A 20,059-nucleotide genomic window follows, 5' to 3' on the forward strand; every position below is an offset into this window, starting at 1 on the left:
ATTGGGCTCTGGTTCTGCCACTACCTGGAGATCAGGCTGGCCAACTTGAGGCAAGTTACACAACATCTTTGATTCTCAGTGAGGATGAGATTATCTACTTTACATTGTATGTGTTGAAACGAGATAATGATGCTAAATTCCATTGAAATAGGACAGCTCTTTTCATAATACACGGTTACACTTGACTCTGACTATTTAGAAAATGAGACATAGGGATCAAAGGAACGCATTGATAAAGTGCCATTTGTCCACACGGGGAGCTCCTACCCAAGTGCTTGGGGTGGCGGCCTGCGTGTGCATCTCACGCACAGAGTATTGGGGAATCCAGATCAATAAGCCAGAAGCCAACTCACTTCCCAAAGGACCAAGGACATTTTAAAAATTTTCCTTAATTCCTTTCCTCTGCCCCTGCCCCTCCCTCTGGGGGCAACAAAATGCTCTAAACTGCCTTAGACCCGTCAAAGGCTGCCTGACTCCCTGGCCAGGGCAGGGGCTGAGCCAGGCCTAACTCTGGAGGGAATCGGGTCACCTGAAGGTGAAGTGCACCAGTGCACATAGACCAGCACAGCACAGTATAAGGACTGAGGGATGATCTTCAAGAATTTGCGCAGTTTGTCATTCAGCCTTGATTTTTGATGAATTCTCTTACTTTTATTAATCTATTTTTGAGAGGGCCTCAGGAGATGAAAATATTGCTTCTACAGAATTGAAGGGTGACAGAATTTGAACTAGAATCTGCAGTTGTTCTTCTCAACTCTGAGAGTCCTCAATGTGAGCCAGTGGAATGAGCTGCCACTTATTTATGATTATATCTCTGTGAAGAAAACGCCAGGACTTCGCAATGCTTTTCTGAGGCCCGAGTGGGGAGACAGCCCTGGCAGGTGGAGGAAAACAGAGGTGTAAGGAAGCCTCTCTGGGGTGCTGGATGCTCTGGTCCTGCTCCAGGAGGCAGCGATGGATACAGCGTGAGGGACCCAACTCCGCGTGGTGGGCACTGAACGCTTTGTGTGTGGCTAGACCCAGCAGGCCAGATTTGGAGCAGGGCTTCATGGGCTGGAGCAGACATCTGCTCAAAAATTGTAAATGTGACATGAAAGTGCTTTTACCAAAGACAATAACAGAAGAGAACCCACATTCTACCACATATAACGCCTGAAGGGAAAAGCAAATTTCTTGATGTGTTATGTGTGGTTATGGCTAAGAGAGAGGATTACTGTTCAGTGTGGGAAGGAAACAAGACACCCCTTTGTGCCAAAAAAAATCTCAGCTACCTAATGGGAGGGGAATGTGAGGCTCGACCACTAACTGGACAAATGAAGGGTCACTCTGGGTCTTATCGGATCCACCCTAAAGGCCTGTTAGAGCAGTTTTTTTTTTTTTTTAAAGATGACCAGTAAGGGGATCTTAACCCTTGACTTGGTGTTGTCAGCACCACGCTCACCCAGTGAGCGAACCGGCCATCCCTATTATGTCAGCGCCACACTCTCCCAAGTGAGCCACGGGCCGGCCCTAGAGCACAGTCTTTTATAATAACCTATAGGGAGGGAGATTATAGAGGCCCTTGGATTAGCAAATTGTTGATTACAAGGATTAAAATCTCAACAATTGAACTTTTGAAAAGAGAGAAAAACTGATTACTAGAGGCAGGAAAGGTGGATATTGTGAAGCTGGTTAATGGATACAAAATTACAGCTAGAAAGAATAAATTCTATTGGTGTACAGTTGACCCAGGAAATCTATGACTGACTTCATGTTATCAAAAGATTACAAGAGAGATCAAATGTTCACATCACAAAAACTTTTGCAGTGATGAATGTGCTAATCGCCCTGACTGGGTCATCACACATTGTATGCGTGTGTTTAACTATAACCCTGTACCCCATAATTATGTATGATCAGTATGTCTCAATAAAAAATTAAACAACAACAACAATACTGAGGGCAGTTCAATTCCTCCAGGCCTTTTCCACAAAGCATCTATTTTATTCCTTTCTCAAGGATTACAAATACAGGGGATGTTTGCCTAGTGACTGGTGATCGACTCTTGACTCTATAAAAAAGCTGCCTGTGTTTCTTAGGGTTCCACCTTTCTTCCCAGCAGGACACTGACTGTCCAAGCCTCCATGCAGCCACAGCCACAGAGACCCTCCAGGACACTCCTTGATCCCTTGGTTTGTGCCGGTTCACACCTGCCTGAGGCAGGAGCAACCTTCTGAACCATAGTGCAGCCTACACTTGTCAGCACCTGAAAACTCCCGCCTCAGTTGAGCCCATCTGCCAACTAGGATTAAAACTGGCAAAAACAAAGCTGTCTCTTTTTTTGGATGACGTTCCCCACTCTTTTTCTTGTAACTTGTTTTAGTCCGTTTTGTGTTGCTATAATAGAAATACCTGAGACTGGGTGATTTATAAAGGAAAGAGGTTTATTTGGCTTACGATTCTGGGACAACTGCATCTGGCATGGGCCTCAGGCTGCTTCTGCTCATAGCAGAAAGCAGTAGGCAGCTGGTGGGTACAAACAGATCACATGGCAAGAGGAAGTGAGAGAGAGGGAGAAGGTGCTAGGGTCTTTTTACAACCAGCTCTCGCGGGAACTAATACAGCGAGAACTCACTCATTACTCCCCCTCCCCCAGGGAGAGCATTAACCCATTTATGAGGGATCCGCCCCCATGACTCAATCAGTATCCAACACTGCCACATTGGTGATCAAATTTCCACGAGTTTTGGAGGGGACAACCCATCCAAACTCCATCACTTGTCATTAATTTTCCAACCAAAAAGTATCTACGTGATCTGACCTGTGCATCTGTCTACTGTCAAATCCCACTCTTTTCCCAAATCAGGACACTCCCTGGGCTGTTCCCCATCCCCTGCTTGCTAATGCCCCCCTGCAGACCTCTCCCACCACCCTTGCAGAGGTCAGCTGTGATCTGTTGCCAGGTCTGGTCCAAGCGGCTGTCCGCCCTCTCCTCCCTCCGCTTGCTGAGCCTCCTTTGCCAGGTGCCTCAGCCATGCTGGTCCTGTTTGTCTCAGAATTGAGTATACCGAGAGAGTCGTAGGGGTTTATTAATGCTCTTGGGTTTGTGAGGGTAGTTTTTCAGGACCTTCCCAGCCCTGGGTCGTCACACTGTTCTTGCTTCATTCCAAATGATTAAGGTTCCTGGAAGATTTTCCTAACAAGAAACAACATGTTGTCCAAAGAGCTTCCAAGTTGAACGGCACAGAATACAGGCTTTGACCAGCCTGGGTTCAGGCCCTGGCACACGCTGTGACCTCAGGCTAGGTACTTACTTGCTGACCTTGTTTCTTCATGTGCAAAGTATGGGGGACAATACCTACCTCCTCAGGCTGGCATGGATGAGAATGATAAATCTGCACGCAGTCTAGCGGAGTGCTGGCATCTGATCGGTGATCACGACGAGTCCTCCACTCAGCCCAGCCACATCCCGACTCCCCTACTTTGTGCGTTAAGTCCTTTATTAACTGGTTTCTGACTTACCGGGCACCCCCAGCACTAGAGCATCAGCCCAATTTGGGACGTTGTTTTTGTATCCTCACTGCCTATACAATGCCTGGCAAAGTACCTGTAGAAGGGATAAATGGATTTCTACAATGGATTTAAATATTAATATTTTATATTAGAATTTTAAACTGTTGAGTTGGAAAAAACCACTGAGATCTAGCCAAAACTGCTGGCAAATAGGAGTGGTCAATGAGGCAGTGCAGGGAGTGTGTATTTGGTAATGGGAACGTGTGTTCTTCCCATCACTGTTCCAGGACCAGATTAATTAGACAAGCCATGTGGAACAGTCAAGAGTTCTGGTTCTGGAGTCACACAGTCTGAATTTCAGATTCTGTTTCTGTAATTTACTGTGACATTTGGCCAGTTACTTAATCTCTGTAAGCTTCAGTTTTCTCATGTACAAAATGAAGATGTTAATAGTACTATCTACATCATACGTGTGGAGACTTAAATAAGATGCATGTAACACACCTGGTGTGGGCTTGGTAAAAGTAAGGATTCTCAATAAATGTCCGCTGACTGCAGTATACCACTGGTACCTAAAGGTTATGCAAATACCTTCCCTCACTGGCTGTTTCTGTTTAGATAAAGCTTCTGAAGTCAAGGACTCTCTCCCCATTTATTAAGCACTTACCTCAAGCCAAGCACTCACCCTGCTAGGTTTGGGGAATAGAGAAATAAAAGATTTGTCCTGCCCTTAAGGCGTTACCACCTCAGGGGGAAGCAAACAGTGCCTGTTTATAAAACAGCATGGTTAGGGCCACAAACAAGGTAGTCACTGGTTCTCAGAATCCAAACAAGTAGAGCCTGACCTGCTGGGGAGTGGAGGTAGGTGACAGAAAGCTGGTGTGAGTCTTGAAGGACAAGCTAACCAGTCCAGAAACGGGGAAAGGAGTCAACACAGAAGAGAGGATGCGTGCAAAGATAAAGAATGATTTCAGGGCTTACTCTTTAAAGGTTCTGGGCCCAGCCTTCCTACTGCCCTGATTGGTAGAGCTCTGAAAGAATGGAATGAGCTGGCAGATGGGAGCCAGACGAGTTAGGAGACCTGCTAAGAAGAGTGAAACCTCTATCCTAGCAAGAATTGATACTGTAAAGGGAAACAGCAATTTTGGGGAGGGATGATAATTCACTCTGTGCATCCAGCAGGTAGTGGAATTCAGAAGTCTGAGCTGACAGATTTCAGGGAGTCGACAGCATTTACACGGCAGTTGAAGCCACTGGCTAGCATTCTGGAGGCAGGGGGAGGTGAGGGCTCAGTGAGAATACATGATCCATTTAACATATAGCATCAAGTCCATGGGTATGTTTTACAGATACTTTTTTAGTGACTTACCAAGTTAATCTGAATTGTAAGAAACTGGCTTTTTCACCCTAAACTCTAGGCAGTAGATTCAAGGATACTAGGAATTTTCCTGGGCAAGAGGGTAAGGAAGGTAAAGCAAAGTACTTTGGGGATGAAATTAGGTCTGTAAAGCAGGTTTGCCAATCCCACAGAGGATTCTACTCTCCATTCTGCCCTCTGCAGCCTAGGTGCTGCTTTATGCTGCATGAAACTGCAATACAGCTGATGTATTTTTAAAATAGATCACCATATTACACTAAATTTACTCAAGTGACATAGGACTGATGGTATAACACTGGCTACCTGAGACCAACTATCTACCATCAGACCACAACCAGTTTCCATTGCAATGAAATAACATGAAACTCTTCATCAGTTGAGCTGTTTCTTACGTGAGGGTCAATGCACCTGAAAAAGGAAGCTGAATGTTGGACACGATTAAATTCAGTAAGTACTTTATTTATGAGTAAGGCTATACAGGATTCAGCAGTGTCTAATTTAGGTCCATGTACAACAGTAAAAATTAAAAATGAGTAATAACCTTCCACTGAAAAGATATTTCCATCTCAACCTTTTATACTATATTACCTTAACTCAGGCCTTTTAAAAATTATTTTCTGGATGAAATTTTCAAGAAAGTTCCCCTCAGTACACAGGTTACCATGTTATATAGTATAAAAATAGTGACACAAAAATGCAGTAAATACTAATGTATTGTGATTAGTAGCACAGCTTATTAGCTGTTTTAATAAAGCAAAACTTTACAGTGAAAATAATGTACTAGAAATAGCTTTTCAAAAGTCTTCTCTTATGATATGCTTACAAAATGACAGACGTGGGTGAATACATCTTCGACAGCAATAATACAACAAACACGTTTCCCATGAGTAAAGCTGAGCACTGCAGAGACAGGCTGACTGTTTAAAGCCAGATTAGTTTCTTGATACCATGGAGATCCTACTTTAAAATTGTACCAGAGTAGCTTGTAAGCATCACTGGTCTTAAGTTTAATAGTAATGCAAAAATCCCACTTTATAACCTATTTGAAAGTTTCAGAGAGGACTTCCTCAGGCTATAATGGTGTCTACTCCAGTACCATCTGCCCTTTCTGATGCCTCTTCATTCTTGAGTAGGGACTCACTGTATCGTCCATCACAAAATCATACAGTACTTTTATCCAGGAGTTGTAGTGGGGGAGGCTGTCGTAGTATTCAGCTGCTATTTTCCTCACCTAGAAGGGAAAAAATACAGCATGGTGAATGATGAGTGTTACTGGGCCCTGTCATAGATGAATGATGCAAACACTGAGAAAGGAAACCACAAGATCTTTCTCCCAACTCCCTCTTAAAAAAAAAAAAAAAAGCACCAGCAGCTTAGGAAATTCTGAACAAAAAGCAGTTTGCATTTCAGCAGGTGAATACATTAGACCCTCTAGGATTACTGATTCTCTCCTATCAAGCTCTGAGGGACTGGTCTATATATAAAACTAACAACAAATACATGCAATTCAATTAACTGGCTTTTCCTTTTTTTTTTTTTTGGCAGCTGGCTAATACAGGGATTGAACCCTGGACCTTGGTATTATCAGCACCACACACTTGCCAACTGAGCCACCTTAAAAGTAGGTACTGCTGGGGCCCACCTGGGTACCCGAGGCATGGAGAAGGGGACCAGACCCTCCTCCCACAACCAGGCACACTGCGCCAGTACCTCAGGGCCCACCCCGGGACCCGGGACATGGAGAAGGTGACTGGACCCCTCTCCCACAACCAGGCACATAGTGCAGCGCCTTGGGGCCTGCCCAGGGACCAGAGGCACAGAGAAGGGGACCAAACACACCCCACAACCAGGCATACCGCCAGTGCCAAGGAGCATGCCAAAAACAGCACCTCCACGTGGGTGGCCCACCACAGCCACCACAATAACCATGGTTGCTGCAAAAGCAGCTAGATGCCACAGCCACCATGCAGATGGTCTGCCAACCACTGGAGTGCACTCAACAAGAAGAGTCACCAGCAGAGACAAAGAAAAGAAGATGTCTTTTTCCACAAAACCCATTTCAGAGTGACAGAAGCATCTGCTCTATGATAATATTGGGGGACCTGATCACATCTCTCAGCATTGGACAGATCATCTAGGCAACAAGTTAACAGAGTAACCATTATTCTTTCAGAGGAGAGAAGAAATCTAGAGTTATCAATGGTGGGAGGGGGCAGGGAGAGGGGGATGGGGAGAGGTTGGACAAGGAGCATAAAGAATAATTATGATTTGTAACAATATATATTCTAGTAATATTGATTTAATCAACATATCTCAATGTTCAACCCCCAAAATACATATAATCCATTTTGATTCAATAAATAAAATAAATTTAAAAATAAATAAATAAATAATAAAAATAAAAAATAAAAGTAGGTACTGCACAGATGACATAGTAGAATATAAAGGTAACACTTGAACCCTGTGATAAAGGAACTTACGGATACTAATAAATTGTTGTGGTATGTAAATTAGATAGGAATGAAGCATTTATCAAGTGTGGAATCCTGCCATCCCAAGTCGAAAACATCTTTAAATACTGCCAGTTTGACTAACAAGCAAAACTAGCTGGTGCTGAGTAATAATAATCAGAATGTACAAGAGCTATCCTCATAAATCCCAAGGAAAATAAAAAAGAAGAATCCAAAATGGTGAACGGCCGGCCCATGGCTCACTTGGGAGAGTGTGGTGCTGATAACACCAAGGCCACAGGTTCAGATCCCTATATAGGGATGGCTGGTTGGCTCACTTGGGAGAGCATGGTGCTGACAACACCAAGTCAAAGGTTAAGATCCCCTTATTGGTCATCTTCTAAAAAAAAAAAAAGAATCCAAAATGGTGAAAAGAGACAGCAAGGAAAAGAAAAGATATGGAAGTTTAAATTATTCCTTCAATTAATTTGGAAAATGTAACAATACTTCGTGGTTGTGGAGTAGCAGATTAATACACATCCTCAAGGCATGAACAGAGGCCTTTCACTTGAGTGTTCTAAAAAAAAAACAAAACAAAAACCAGAGACAGCCTTATAACACCAAGGTCACGGGTTCAGATCTCCATACTGGCCAGCCACCAAAAGGAAAAGTATATCGGGCTGGCGGGTAAGCTCAGTTGGTTTAGAGAGCAGGCTTATAACACCAAGGTCACGGGTATGGACCCCCATACCATCCAGCTGCCAAAACAAAACACACAGAGAGATGTGATACCAAGCCATCCAAAGGGACAATACTCTTGATCACAGTCCTTTGATACTTCCTAAAATTGTTTCATAAATAAGGATAATCTACAGACCATACATATATACACATAAACCTGGACAATAAGCCACAATGAATTATGTCAAAGCCAGTAGCAATCAGTTTATTTTAATAGCTAGAATAGAAAAGATGCTCTTTCCAAAAAAGCAAAATGACAGAGCTGGTTTAGGTCTTGAAGAAGTACTTGAGTCAAGATGCTCCATAAGACCAAAAATACATTAACAATCTTATTAAAACAAAAATATTTATACTTTGTACATTTTTTAAAGACAAAGTAAAAAATTAAGAAATTCCTTAATACTAGGAGTTAGAAAACCTAGCGAATTTATTACTTATGTGTCCAGCTCAATTCAAGTATTGACATAATAAATCCCTGGATGTCTGTTTATGTATTTTACAAGGTTGTGAGCAAATGGAAAGATACATACTTAAGAAGTCTTTTGTGAAGAGCAACGCTCAGTAAAATTAGCTAATAAAAAAAATTTTTTAATTACATTATTAGAAACTTTGTTATTATGATGAAAACATTCCAAAATTGATTACATTGATGGCTGTACAACTCTGAATATATTAAAAACATTTTAAATGGGTAATGTGAGTTACAGCTCAGTAAAACTTAAAAAAAAAAAACACCTTGTTATTGCATACCTATTAACCACACGATAGCTATGTGCAATGTAACTACTGTAATTTAACTATGCAATAAACACCCAGCAGTTATTGAGAAAAACAAAACAAGGTGTTTCTCGATGCACATCAGAGAGAAAGCAGGAAAGGGAGGAGCATCCAACTCTGGGGACACCTATTAGGCAACCAAGGAGTGACAAGACGGCATGGGACAGTGGGGCGCAAAGAGTCATTGCTGCCCATGGGCCTTGAGTCAAGTGATGCTGGACCAAAACTAAGTTTTCAGTTCCAGGGCTGCTTGATCAGGTTATAAGTATGTGATTTATGTTGGAAAAAATTATTTTGTTTAAAGGGTGTTCAAAAAATTATTTTGTTCAAAAATTATTTTGCATAGGGATCCAAACCCTCGACTTTGATGTTATAACACTATGCTTTAACAAACTGAGCTAACTGGCCAGCCCAAAATCTACAAAATTTGATTGGGTGGGTATGAAAGAATAAAGTTATCTGGCTAGAGTTTCCTTACATTATAGCTAAAAAAAGATTTTTTTAAAACTAATATTACATTTCATACACATTACCTTTTTTAGACTTATGGAAACATTTTTTGGTAACATAATTATAAGCTACCCATTTTGAGGATGGGAAGGCTATCAAGAGAATTCACCAGAAAGACAACTGAAGTTCAGAAAGTAGTCATTTTGGAGAGGATGACAAGAAGAGGATCAAATGTCTTTTCTTCTTTTTTAAAAGATGACCGGTAAGGGGATCTTGACCCTTGGCTTGGTGTTGTCAGCACCACGCTCTCCCGAGTGAGCCACAGGCCAGCCCCAAATGTCTTTTCATTTCCTACATACACAATACACTAAAAGTCAAGGGCAACAGACGGTTCCTGTCCTCAGGAAAATTACTGTATTGGAAATTGATGTTCACTTATTTTGCAGATCAATTACGTAGGAAATCTTTATTTCATAATAAACCAACACACAAACCTTAGCTAAGCCCATTTGGTTTAATGGCGATGATGTTTACATGAACTGCTGCTTATTTCATAGAGGGATTTAGTTTTCTCTTCCTGAATTACTTTACAAATTAGTATATTTTGCAGATCCTCCAACCCTTTTAAATGCTAAGTTTAACCACTAAACTTAAGGTTCCAAGAGAGTGAACCCTTTGTAAAATGAGGCTGGCAGGTACAGAATTTATATTCTTGGCAGGTTTTTTTTGATGAGTTTAGATTGACTACATTCCTACATTCCTTTTCAAAGGGGCAAGTCAAGACAAATTTGGCGGGGCTGGCCAGTTAGCTCAGCTAGTTAGAGCATGGTGCTGATAACACAAAGGTCATGGGTTCAGATCCCTGAGAGCCACCAAAAACAAAACAAACACTTAAAAGAAAAAAAAAGAAAGACAAATTTTGGTTACATCAGAAATTAGGCCCCATGGCTCACTCGGGAGAGTGCGGTGCTGGCAGTGCCGAGGCCGCAGGTTTGGATCCTATATAGGGATGGCCGGTGCGCTCACTGGCTGAGTGTGGTGCGGACCACACCGTGCCGAGGGCTGCGATCCCCTTACCTCCCCTTACCGGTCAAAAAAAAAAAAAAGAAAGAAAGTAGAATATGTATCAAATCCTTTACTTACCAGTGGAAGGCTTTTTCCAGGAATGTTGGGGAAGTCATGATGTTCATTATGATAACCCACATTGAAGGTAAGTAAATTCAGAGGACCATAATACGAGTAAGTTTCATGTCCCTTTAAAAACATGTAATGTTCAGCTATAAAATGTCCAGAAATTGGGTGCAAACCCAGACCAAGTAAGGATGCTGCCAACATGTAGACTAAAGATTTAATTCCCCAAAAGTAGTAAATTATAATGTTGAAAGTGATCTGGGCCACAATATTAATAATTTCCAGATGAGAAATTGGTTTGGGGTTGATGAATAGAGGCCGAAAAGCATAAAAGAGAGGCTGAAGAACGACCCATATAAACTTTCTGAAAGTGGTACAGAAGAACCAGCCCTCAAAATCAGTAGGAATATCCACATCAATGCCATCGGCTCCAAGGTATCGATGATGATCTATGTGATACCTCTTAAAGGAAACTGAATATGGAATCCCAATAGGAAGATTAGCAAACATTCCAAACCAACGATTCCACATGGCTCTGCACTGGCCAAAAGCGCTATTGTGGGAAACCTCATGAATAGCCAGAGTCACTGAATGGTTAAGGCAGCTGCCAAAGACATAGGCCCAAAATATGACCCATTTCCAGTCCAAGTCTTTTACTAAGTAAAATGCAACCAACTGGGTGAGAACCATCATAATTATAATCCATATCAAGTTAGGATCAGGTTTCATTAAAGATTTTATCTCCGGATATTTTGCTGTAAAGAAAAAACAAAAGAAAAAATCAGGAACTGAGAAAAGGATGTAGCAGTTCAGCAATCATAATTAAATTAACACATTAAATAGATTTTTTTTCTTCTCCAAATCATAATATTTCCTTTATGAGAGACTTTACCAAATATTATCTACTAAAGTGAAGCAGCATATTTTAATAGCAAAATACAAAATACCACATCACAGCGATTTGAGAATTTATGCAGGAAAAATTTGCCTCAAAATCCAGAAGCTCCATATTCTTTTGTATTAAAATATGTTATTTCAGTGTTTAGACAGAGCTCCAGCATCTTTACCTTATATAAAATTCGATTAAATTAACACATCGACAAAGGGTAGAACATAATATACATTTTGTAGGTACCCTAAAATCATGAAACTTATATTCACAGTTCTCTCAGACAAGTCAACTCACTCCAAGTAATTCTGTACTAAATTTCCACAAAGCTGTGATAGTATATAAAAAATAATACAACCCATGTCAATGTAATTAAACAGGATAAGAATACAGTAGTCCCACCTTACCCACAGTTTCGCTTTCTGTGGTTTCAGTTACCCTCAGTCAACTGCATTCCAAAAATATTAAATAGAAAATCCCAGAAATAATTCCTAAGTTTTAAATTGTGCACCATTCTGAGTAATGAACTCTTGTGCAGTCTGACTCCAGGGCTGGACGTGAATCACCCCTTTGTCCAGTGGATGCATGCTGTAGATGCTACCTGCTGTCAGTCACTCAATAGCAGACTGAATCATCAGATCAACTGTCGTGGTACTGTACACAGTGCTTGTGTTCAAGAACCCCTTATTTTACTTAACAATGGCCACAAAGTGCAAGAGTAATGATGCTGACATATTGTTATAGTTGTTCTATTTTATTATTAGTTATTGTGCTTTATCTCCTTCTGTGCCTACTTTATAAATTAAGCTTTATCATAGGTATGTGTGTATAGGAAAAAACAGTACATATATAGGGTTTGTTACTACCCACAGTTGCAGGCATCCACTGGGGGTCTTGGAACGTATTCCCCCCCAGATAAGGGGGGACTACAGTAGTCTTATCAACATGCGAGAGGTAAAGTTGGACCCCTTCTTTACCCCATACACAAAAATTAACTCAAAAATGGATCCTAGACTTAAATGTAAGAAAACCATAAAACTTTTATAAGAAAACATGAGTAAATCTTTGTTAGCTCAGTGGTTTCTTAGATACTATACCAAGAGCATAAATGACAAAAGAAAAAAAATAGATAATTTGGACTGCATCAAAAACTTTTCTGTTGCAAATAAGAAAGTGCAAAGACAATCATGGAATGGGAGATAATATCTGTAGATCATCTCATAAGGGACCTGTTTGTATCCAGAATATATAAAGAACTCTTAAAACACAACTATAATAATCCAATTAAGAAATGGGCAAACAATCTAAATAAACCTTTCTCCAAAAAAGATACATAAATGGTCAATAAACATTTTCCATGCAGGTGGCCAATAAGCATTTTCAACATCATTAGTCATTTGGACAATGCAAAGTGAAACCACAGATACCGCCTCACATCCACTAAGATAGCTCTAATAAAAAAGGTAGTCAATAACATGGACAGAGAGAAACTGGAACTCTCACACACTGGTGGGAATGTAAAATGGTGCAGCTGCTTTGCAAAACGGTTTGGCAGTTTAAACACGGTGTTATCAATGATCCAGCAACTCCACTCCTGGATATCTACCCAAGAGAAATGAAAACATATATCCATACAATAACTTGGCATGAATGTTTATAGCAGTATTATTCATAATAGCCAAAAAGGGGAAACCCACATGTCTATCAAGTGGTGAATAAATAAAATGTGCTATATCCATACAAAGGATTATTATTTGGCCATAAAAAGCAATGATATACAGACGCATGCTTCAACAAGGATGAACCTTAAAAATATGCTAAGTGAAAGCAGTCACAAAAAAGACTAAGGATGATTTCATTTATATGAAATGTCCAGAATAGGCAAACCTACAGAGACAGAAAGTGGATTAATGGCTGCCTAGGACTGGTGTCCAGGAGCAGAGGATAAGGGGGACTTCTAATGGGTCCCCTGTTTCCCCCACCAGGTGACTGGGACAGGGATCAAAGCTTGGACCTTGGTGTTATCAGGACCACGCTTTAACCAACTGAGCTAACTGGCTAGCCCTCATAATTTCTTTTGGGGATAATGAAATGTTCTAAAAATAGATGGTGGGATCGTTGCACAACTGAGTAAAAAACACTGAATTGTACACTTAAAATGGGTGAATTTTATGATATGTAAATTATGTACCAATAAAGCTGTTAATAAAAATACTGTTTCCCTGTGAAAGTACAGCAGTAAAGCAAGCGTTTTTGTGATTTATTTGACTCACTAGAAGGGTCCAGAACCTAGCTTTCATTGACTTCAAACAGATGCCTTTTAAATAAGCTTTAACATGAACAGATGTTGTGGTTAAAAAACATATCCATGTTCTAACATGCTTCTTCAGCCCCAAAAACCTGACATAAATTTCAGAAATATCTCTTATCATTTAAGTGTACTTTATTTATTTATTTTTTTTTTTAAGTTATTGTTTTCTTTTTTTGTTGTTGTTGTTGGTTTTTCGTGACCGGCACTCAGCCAGTGAGTGCACCGGTCATTCCTATATAGGATCCGAACCCGCCGCGGGAGTGTCGCGGTGCTCCCAGCGCAGCACCCTACCGAGTGCGCCACAGGCTCGGCCCTTAAGTGTACTTTAAACAAATTTCTAGATTCTTATCTTTCCTAAAGTTTTATTCCATCTCCCACCCCTGAAACCGAACACTGCACAGTATTTAAACCTGCATGGGAAATGTACTATTTTCATTGAGAAATATGTAGTCCTTTTATTTTCCAAGTGAAATGGTTCAGTGCTAATAAGTCTCTGGAAAAAAGGCTCAGTGTTGAGATAAGCATCAATAAACGCCTTAGCACGTCCTCGATTTTCCAGTATTCAGGAATCGGTTTTCACAAGGGTGGACACCAGATTATTCCTACGCAATATGTAGATGAAGCATAGATAAAATGTATCATATGCTATCTCATATCAAGTATGTGTAAGTGATTTGCGAAATACACAAATTAAGAAAGAGAAGGAGGGAGGGAAGGAAACCGAGAACCCAAACTCGCTTAAAGGGCTACCCTTGATAAGCATCTGCAAAGGCTCACGCTCCCAATTTACTGATTCAATTTTTTTTTTTTTTTTAATATGACCGGTAGGGGATCTTAACCCTTGACTTGGTGTTGTCTGCACCACACTCTCTCCAAGTGAGCTAACCGGACATCCCTATATGGGATCCGAACCCGTGGCCTTGGTGTTATCAGTTCCACACTCTCCCGAGTGAGCCACGGGCCTGCCCTAGAAATTTCATGTTTTTACAAACAGGAATTAGGAGATCCATTAAAATAGATTTTAAAAATCTATTGGGAGAGCGTGGTGCTGACAACATCAAGTCAAGGTTAAGATCCCCTTACCGGTCATTTCTATTAAAAACAAACAAACAAACAAACAAACAAAAAACACCCATGAAATTTCTAACTTTAGATACCCCAGCAGAAATCAGGGGCTTATTTTTCTCAATGGGCAAATGGACAGAGAAGAAAAACTAGGGAAATGCTGTGTATGAGAAAGAATTCCTCACCATCAACTCACAGCTCTTTAGTTGCTGAAGCAACGGCCTCCGCGTTGGGGGCAATCTAACCCAGACATCCCTCCAGCACCTGCTCATGCGCTCTCACCTCATCTCCTCAAACAGGGATCATACCGACCTAGTCCAACTACCTACCCCGAGGGAGAGGATGAAACTGGAAAGTACTCAACACAATGCCCAGCACATCACGAAGAGTAACCTGGGACAGGCGAGACTTCTCTATATGGCATAGTTACCCAAATACGCCAGAGTTAAGGCCTGGTTAGTCTGGTGTAACGCGCCCTAAATTAGCAGTCAGGGGACCGGCAGCCAAATGGCAAGTCTTCCACATTTCCGCCTTTCCATCCACAAAACACGGATGGACGAAAAACGTCCACCCTCCTTTCTTGGGCGCCAGGCCTGTCCCGCCGCCAACGCGACAGGGGCGTGCGCGCGCCCGAGGACCCCCGCCGGCCCCGGACGCGTGCGCGCCCCGCGTGCCGGCCCGGGGAGCCCGGGGCGGGGGCGAGGAGCGGCGGCCTCCCGAGGGCACAGGACGCTTCCAGCGAGAGCATCGGCCCACGGCGGCCCAGCCGGGGCAGCCTTCGCCCAGCCCGGCCAGCGCGGCGCACGCGCTCGGGCACGCGCCTCTTCGCGGAAGGGCCGCTACCCCGCCTCGCGCGGCCTCCCCGTGCGGCCCCGGGGCGGCTAACGGGCCTCGGCCGCTCCCGGCGCGCGGGAGGCCGCGCGCGCACATAACGGGGCGCCGGCCGGACCTCACCCAGGATCTCCTGGCGCCGATCGGCGTGGGGCTGGTCGGTGTACACCCACTCGAAGTCTTCCCGCGAAACGCGGCTCCCCATGGCGGCGGCGGCCCGCTCCCGGCAGGCGCTCCCGGTCCGACTGCTCCGAGGCGGCGGCAGCGGCGGCGGCTGCGGCGGTGGCTCCCCGGCTTGCGTCTGCCCGCGACGCGCGGGGGGCCCAGGAGATGGAGGCGGAGGCGGAGTCCCGAGGCCCCGCCCCCAGGCCTCCCCGCCCCGCCCTGCCCTGAGCCGGGGGCCCGCGGGGCTCGGCGCCAGGGGGTGGGCCTCAGAGGCTGTGTGACTTGACGACCGGCGGCAGGCTGCGTGCCTGCGAGTCCTGGCATCCGCGGCCTGTTGGAGCCCGGGGCCCGCGCCCGAGCCGGGGTCGACGTAGAAGAGGAAGGAAGGCCTAGAGTAGATGAGGCTGCTGCGTTCTCGCCGCTGGCGGGGACGACCCGGGCTGCCGCGGCTCCGCGGTCACGAGGATCCTTGGCCGATAACACAGCAGCTGACTCAAAGTTGTTTAATTTTTAAAAGCTAATTATTCATTGAGCCGTTTTTGGCTGCCTTCTGGAAATGATACCGCAGGGGAAAATGCAGTGTGTGGCAATTAAAAGCTAATCAAGAAAAAACAGTATTGCTGAGAAGCGTGAAGTGCATGGAATGTCGTGTTTGGCTTGAATTATTCCAGTGTGACCGGTTCTGCCACAAGAGGACTGCTCAACCTTGCATCCCTCTGTCACAGAAGCCATCGCCACAACCTCTTCCTGCAAGAGTTAACATTTTCTTTCAATCACTTAGCACGTCATTAAAAAAACAACTTTGACTAAGATTACAGAGAGAAACCAGACGTGGCGTGCCTCGTAGTAGAACACCCCCTCCACGCACAGAACCAAATATGATCAAGCCCCTACATCCCAGTGTTGAAGTATAGAAAAAAGAGAGGACGGAGTAGCATGTTAAACTACACCACGTGGATCCAATCCGCAAGATCCAACTGCGGGGAACTCCATAGAACAACGTTCTGGGTTTCTTAATTTTAAAAATGCAAGGGGAAAAAAAAGGGGGAAACCTATAGATTAAAAGAGGCTTAAAAAACATATCAACCAGTTGCAATGTGTTGGCCTTATTTAGATTCTGATTCAAAGTTTCACAAAATCAGCAGGAGATGATTCAAATATCAATTGGGTATGTGAAGATATTAAGAAATTATTGTTAATTTCTTCAGTGTCAAAACAGTGTTATGGTTTCAGTTTTTTAAAAGAGCTCTTATCTTTTAGAGATTCATACCAGGAAAAAAAAAAGTACCAAACTAAAACAAATCATGACATGCAATTAACTGTACAATGTAAGCTATGCCTTTTAAAAAATGTGAAAATTCTCTGTGTATTAATATGAATTGGTCTCCAAAATATAGCGTTAAATGCAAAACACCAGGTATGTGGGGAGAGGAGTGTATAGGTAACACGTATATAGTACATGTTTCCTTGGATATGCATAAAATATGTTTAAATAGACACCCAAGAAATGGTTACATTGTGGGAGAATAAGTGGGAGTCTAGGGGAGAGGGTTGCAAAGGAATTTTTTTGTTAAATCCTTTTGTATCTCTCACATTTGAATTGAAAAAATGCGAATTCTGAAAAAATGGATTTTGATATTCTAAAGAAAAGGAAAACAATTTGAGCTACAGGATTGTTGTATTTTGATTACACCTTAGGCTTGCTACTTTAGTTTGGCCTTTTAAAAGTTCTTAATGTGTATATACAACAGAAAAGTAAACAAAGTGAAGTGTAAATAAAATGCCCTGGAGGTTTTTTTTTTTTTAAGTTCTTAATATGTTATCAAGATTTCATATCTTCTCCTTACTCTTGCCGAGTAATTTGCCTTGAGGTAATCATACCAGTTATTCTGGAATGACACTATCCAGCTGGCTGTTAAAAGCTGTGGTCAATCCAACAGTCCGCAGTGATATAAGGAAATTTCAGATGAGATAGTTTTCAAATGAGGGTAGCCATGTTTTTGAAATCAACGTGTTTTCCACGTAGATTTCCCTTTTCCATGTTTGATTTTTGAATGGCCAATATACTTTAAAGACCACTTCAGTAATGATACAGTTGATATCTATTGAAAGATGCTACCTATAAGTAGCTTTGACAACTTTAATTCATAGGAGAGTAATTGCAGAAGATATTCTTTATTCAGTTCAAACAAACCTTTATAAAAATTTAGGGGGCCAGCCGATGGCACACTTGGGAGAGTGTGGTGCTTATAACACCAAGGTCACAGATTCAGATTCCTGTACTGGGCAGCTCCCCCCCCCCCCCCCCCCGCCAAAAAAAAAAAAAAAAAAAAAAAAGACACCATAAAAAAGAGTAAAAAGACAAGCCATAGACCAACAGAAGATACTTCCAACACATACAATCAATAAAAGAAAAGTATCTAAAGTATATGAACTCTTAGGAATTGACAATGAAAAGTGTGGGGAGGTCAATAGAAAAAATAAAACAAAAGAAATAAAGAATTTAGCAGAAAAAGAAACTAATGGTGATCAGTCACGGTCTAACCAAAACCAGACACTACTTCAGATATTTGCAGTAGAGGAATTAAATGCAGGTTACAGTGGAAGTAATGGAGGACTTGAAAGGCAAATAGGGGACAGGGAGGACAATGTGGGAAGCCACCCTCATTCCCTCATGTGGGTGACTCCTCCTCAGGTAGAAGAAAGTGACCCAAGGAGCCAGCATTATCCAGTGAAAGTAAGAGCCACAGTGGGTGTGTGATAAACATGGGAGTGCAGGTGTCCCTTCTACTTGTTGATTTCCATTCCTTTGGGTATATATACCCAGCAGTGGGATTACTAGATTATATGGTAGCTCTGTCTGTAGCTGTTTGAGAAATCTCCATGTTGTTTTCTCTAATGGCTGTTCTAATTTACATTCCCACCAACAGTGTATAAGAGTTCCCCTTTCTCTGCATCCTTGCCAGCATTTGTAATTAGAAATCAACAAGTTGATTCTAAAATTCATGTGGAAATGCAAGGAACCCAGAATAGCCAAAATAACCTTGAAAAAGAAGAACAAAGTTAAAGAACTCACACTCCTGATTTCAAAACTTATTACACAGCTACAGTAAACAAGAACAGTATGGTATAGGCATAAGGATGGACATATAGATGAGTATAATTGAATCAAACAAACCCCTATGTGTACTGGCAATTGATTTTGACAATTTAATGGTGAAACGATAGTGTTTTCAAAACACAGTGCTAGGAAAACTGGATATCCACATGCAAAAGAATAAAGTTGAACTCCTTCCTTACACTACACACAAAAATTAACTCAAAATGTGTCATAGACCTAAATGTAAGAGATAAAAGTAAAAAACTCTTAGGAAAAAAACAGGGGCCGGCCGTGGCTCACTGGGGAGAGTGCGGTGCTGATAACACCAAGGCCCTGGGTTCAGATCCCATACAGGGATGGCCGGCTAGCTCACCGGGTGAGCGTGGTGCTGACAACAGCAAGTCAAGGGTTAAGATCCCCTCACCGGTCATCTTAAAAAAAAAAAAAAAAAAAAAAAAAGAGTAAAGCTTTATGTCTTTCAGTTAGGCAAAACCTTCCTAGCTATGACACCAAAAAACAAATGATAAAAGAAAAAATAGATAAATTGGACTATACCCAAATTAAAAACTTTTGTGCTTCAAAGGATGCCATCAAGTAAGTCAAAAAACATGGAAAGGCAGCTGGTGTTTTTATAGTTTTTTGATTTGGTGGCTAGTTGATAAGAGATTTAATAATTCTTTGGTACTACAGTGTTTTTTTTTTTTTCAAAAAATTGCTTTTGGTTAAAGCGCAGCCTTATAACACCAAGGTCACAGGCTTAGATCTCCATACTGGCCAGCTGCCAAAAAATAAAAGCAAAATTTAAAAATTGCTTTTATCTTATGTGCTTTTAAAATATTTTTGTCAAAATCCTGCAGCTATCAACAGTGATGTTTTAGATCCAGCTTGCCAGAACCTGTTGTTAAATGATTGGAACTTATGGGTCAGTTGATGTCACATTGGTGAAGTACAGCTCCCTACACCCTGATAACGTACGCTACCTGCTTCTGTAGAATTGCTTGCTTAACCTAAGTAACTCCATTTTACCCCCTGCCTGATCTGCAGACTACACCCCACCCCCCGCCCCGCATGAGAAACCGCTGACCTTCTCTTAGAAACAAAAGCCGTTGCATAGAAACAGGAGCCACACACAGTGAACTATTACATGGGAACATACACAATGAAAACTTGTATGCTTGATTGCTCTAACGGCTCATTCTTGGCTTCTGTGACCTAGCTCCCTAGCTTGCTTTGTGCACCTGCACAAACCCGTGTGCCAACGGGATGTAGTTTTTGCCTT

The 20,059-nt window shown here is 42.1% G+C and overlaps 1 protein-coding gene across 1 annotated transcript; it reads right to left on the minus strand.

Annotated features, from left to right (window-relative positions):
* Positions 1-5,308: 5,308 nt before the first annotated feature.
* DEGS1 (delta 4-desaturase, sphingolipid 1) lies at positions 5,309-15,818 on the minus strand. Its single transcript, XM_063114474.1, has 3 exons — positions 15,639-15,818; positions 10,432-11,174; positions 5,309-6,101 (listed from the first exon to the last, which is right to left on the minus strand). The coding sequence occupies exons 1-3, from the start codon at positions 15,718-15,720 to the stop codon at positions 5,955-5,957; spliced, it is 972 nt and encodes a 323-aa protein (XP_062970544.1). The 5' UTR covers positions 15,721-15,818; the 3' UTR covers positions 5,309-5,954.
* Between the last annotated feature and the right edge of the window lie 4,241 nt (positions 15,819-20,059).

This window comes from Cynocephalus volans, chromosome 11, assembly GCF_027409185.1.
Source record: "Cynocephalus volans isolate mCynVol1 chromosome 11, mCynVol1.pri, whole genome shotgun sequence".
In the NCBI taxonomy this organism is placed as follows: domain Eukaryota; kingdom Metazoa; phylum Chordata; class Mammalia; order Dermoptera; family Cynocephalidae; genus Cynocephalus; species Cynocephalus volans.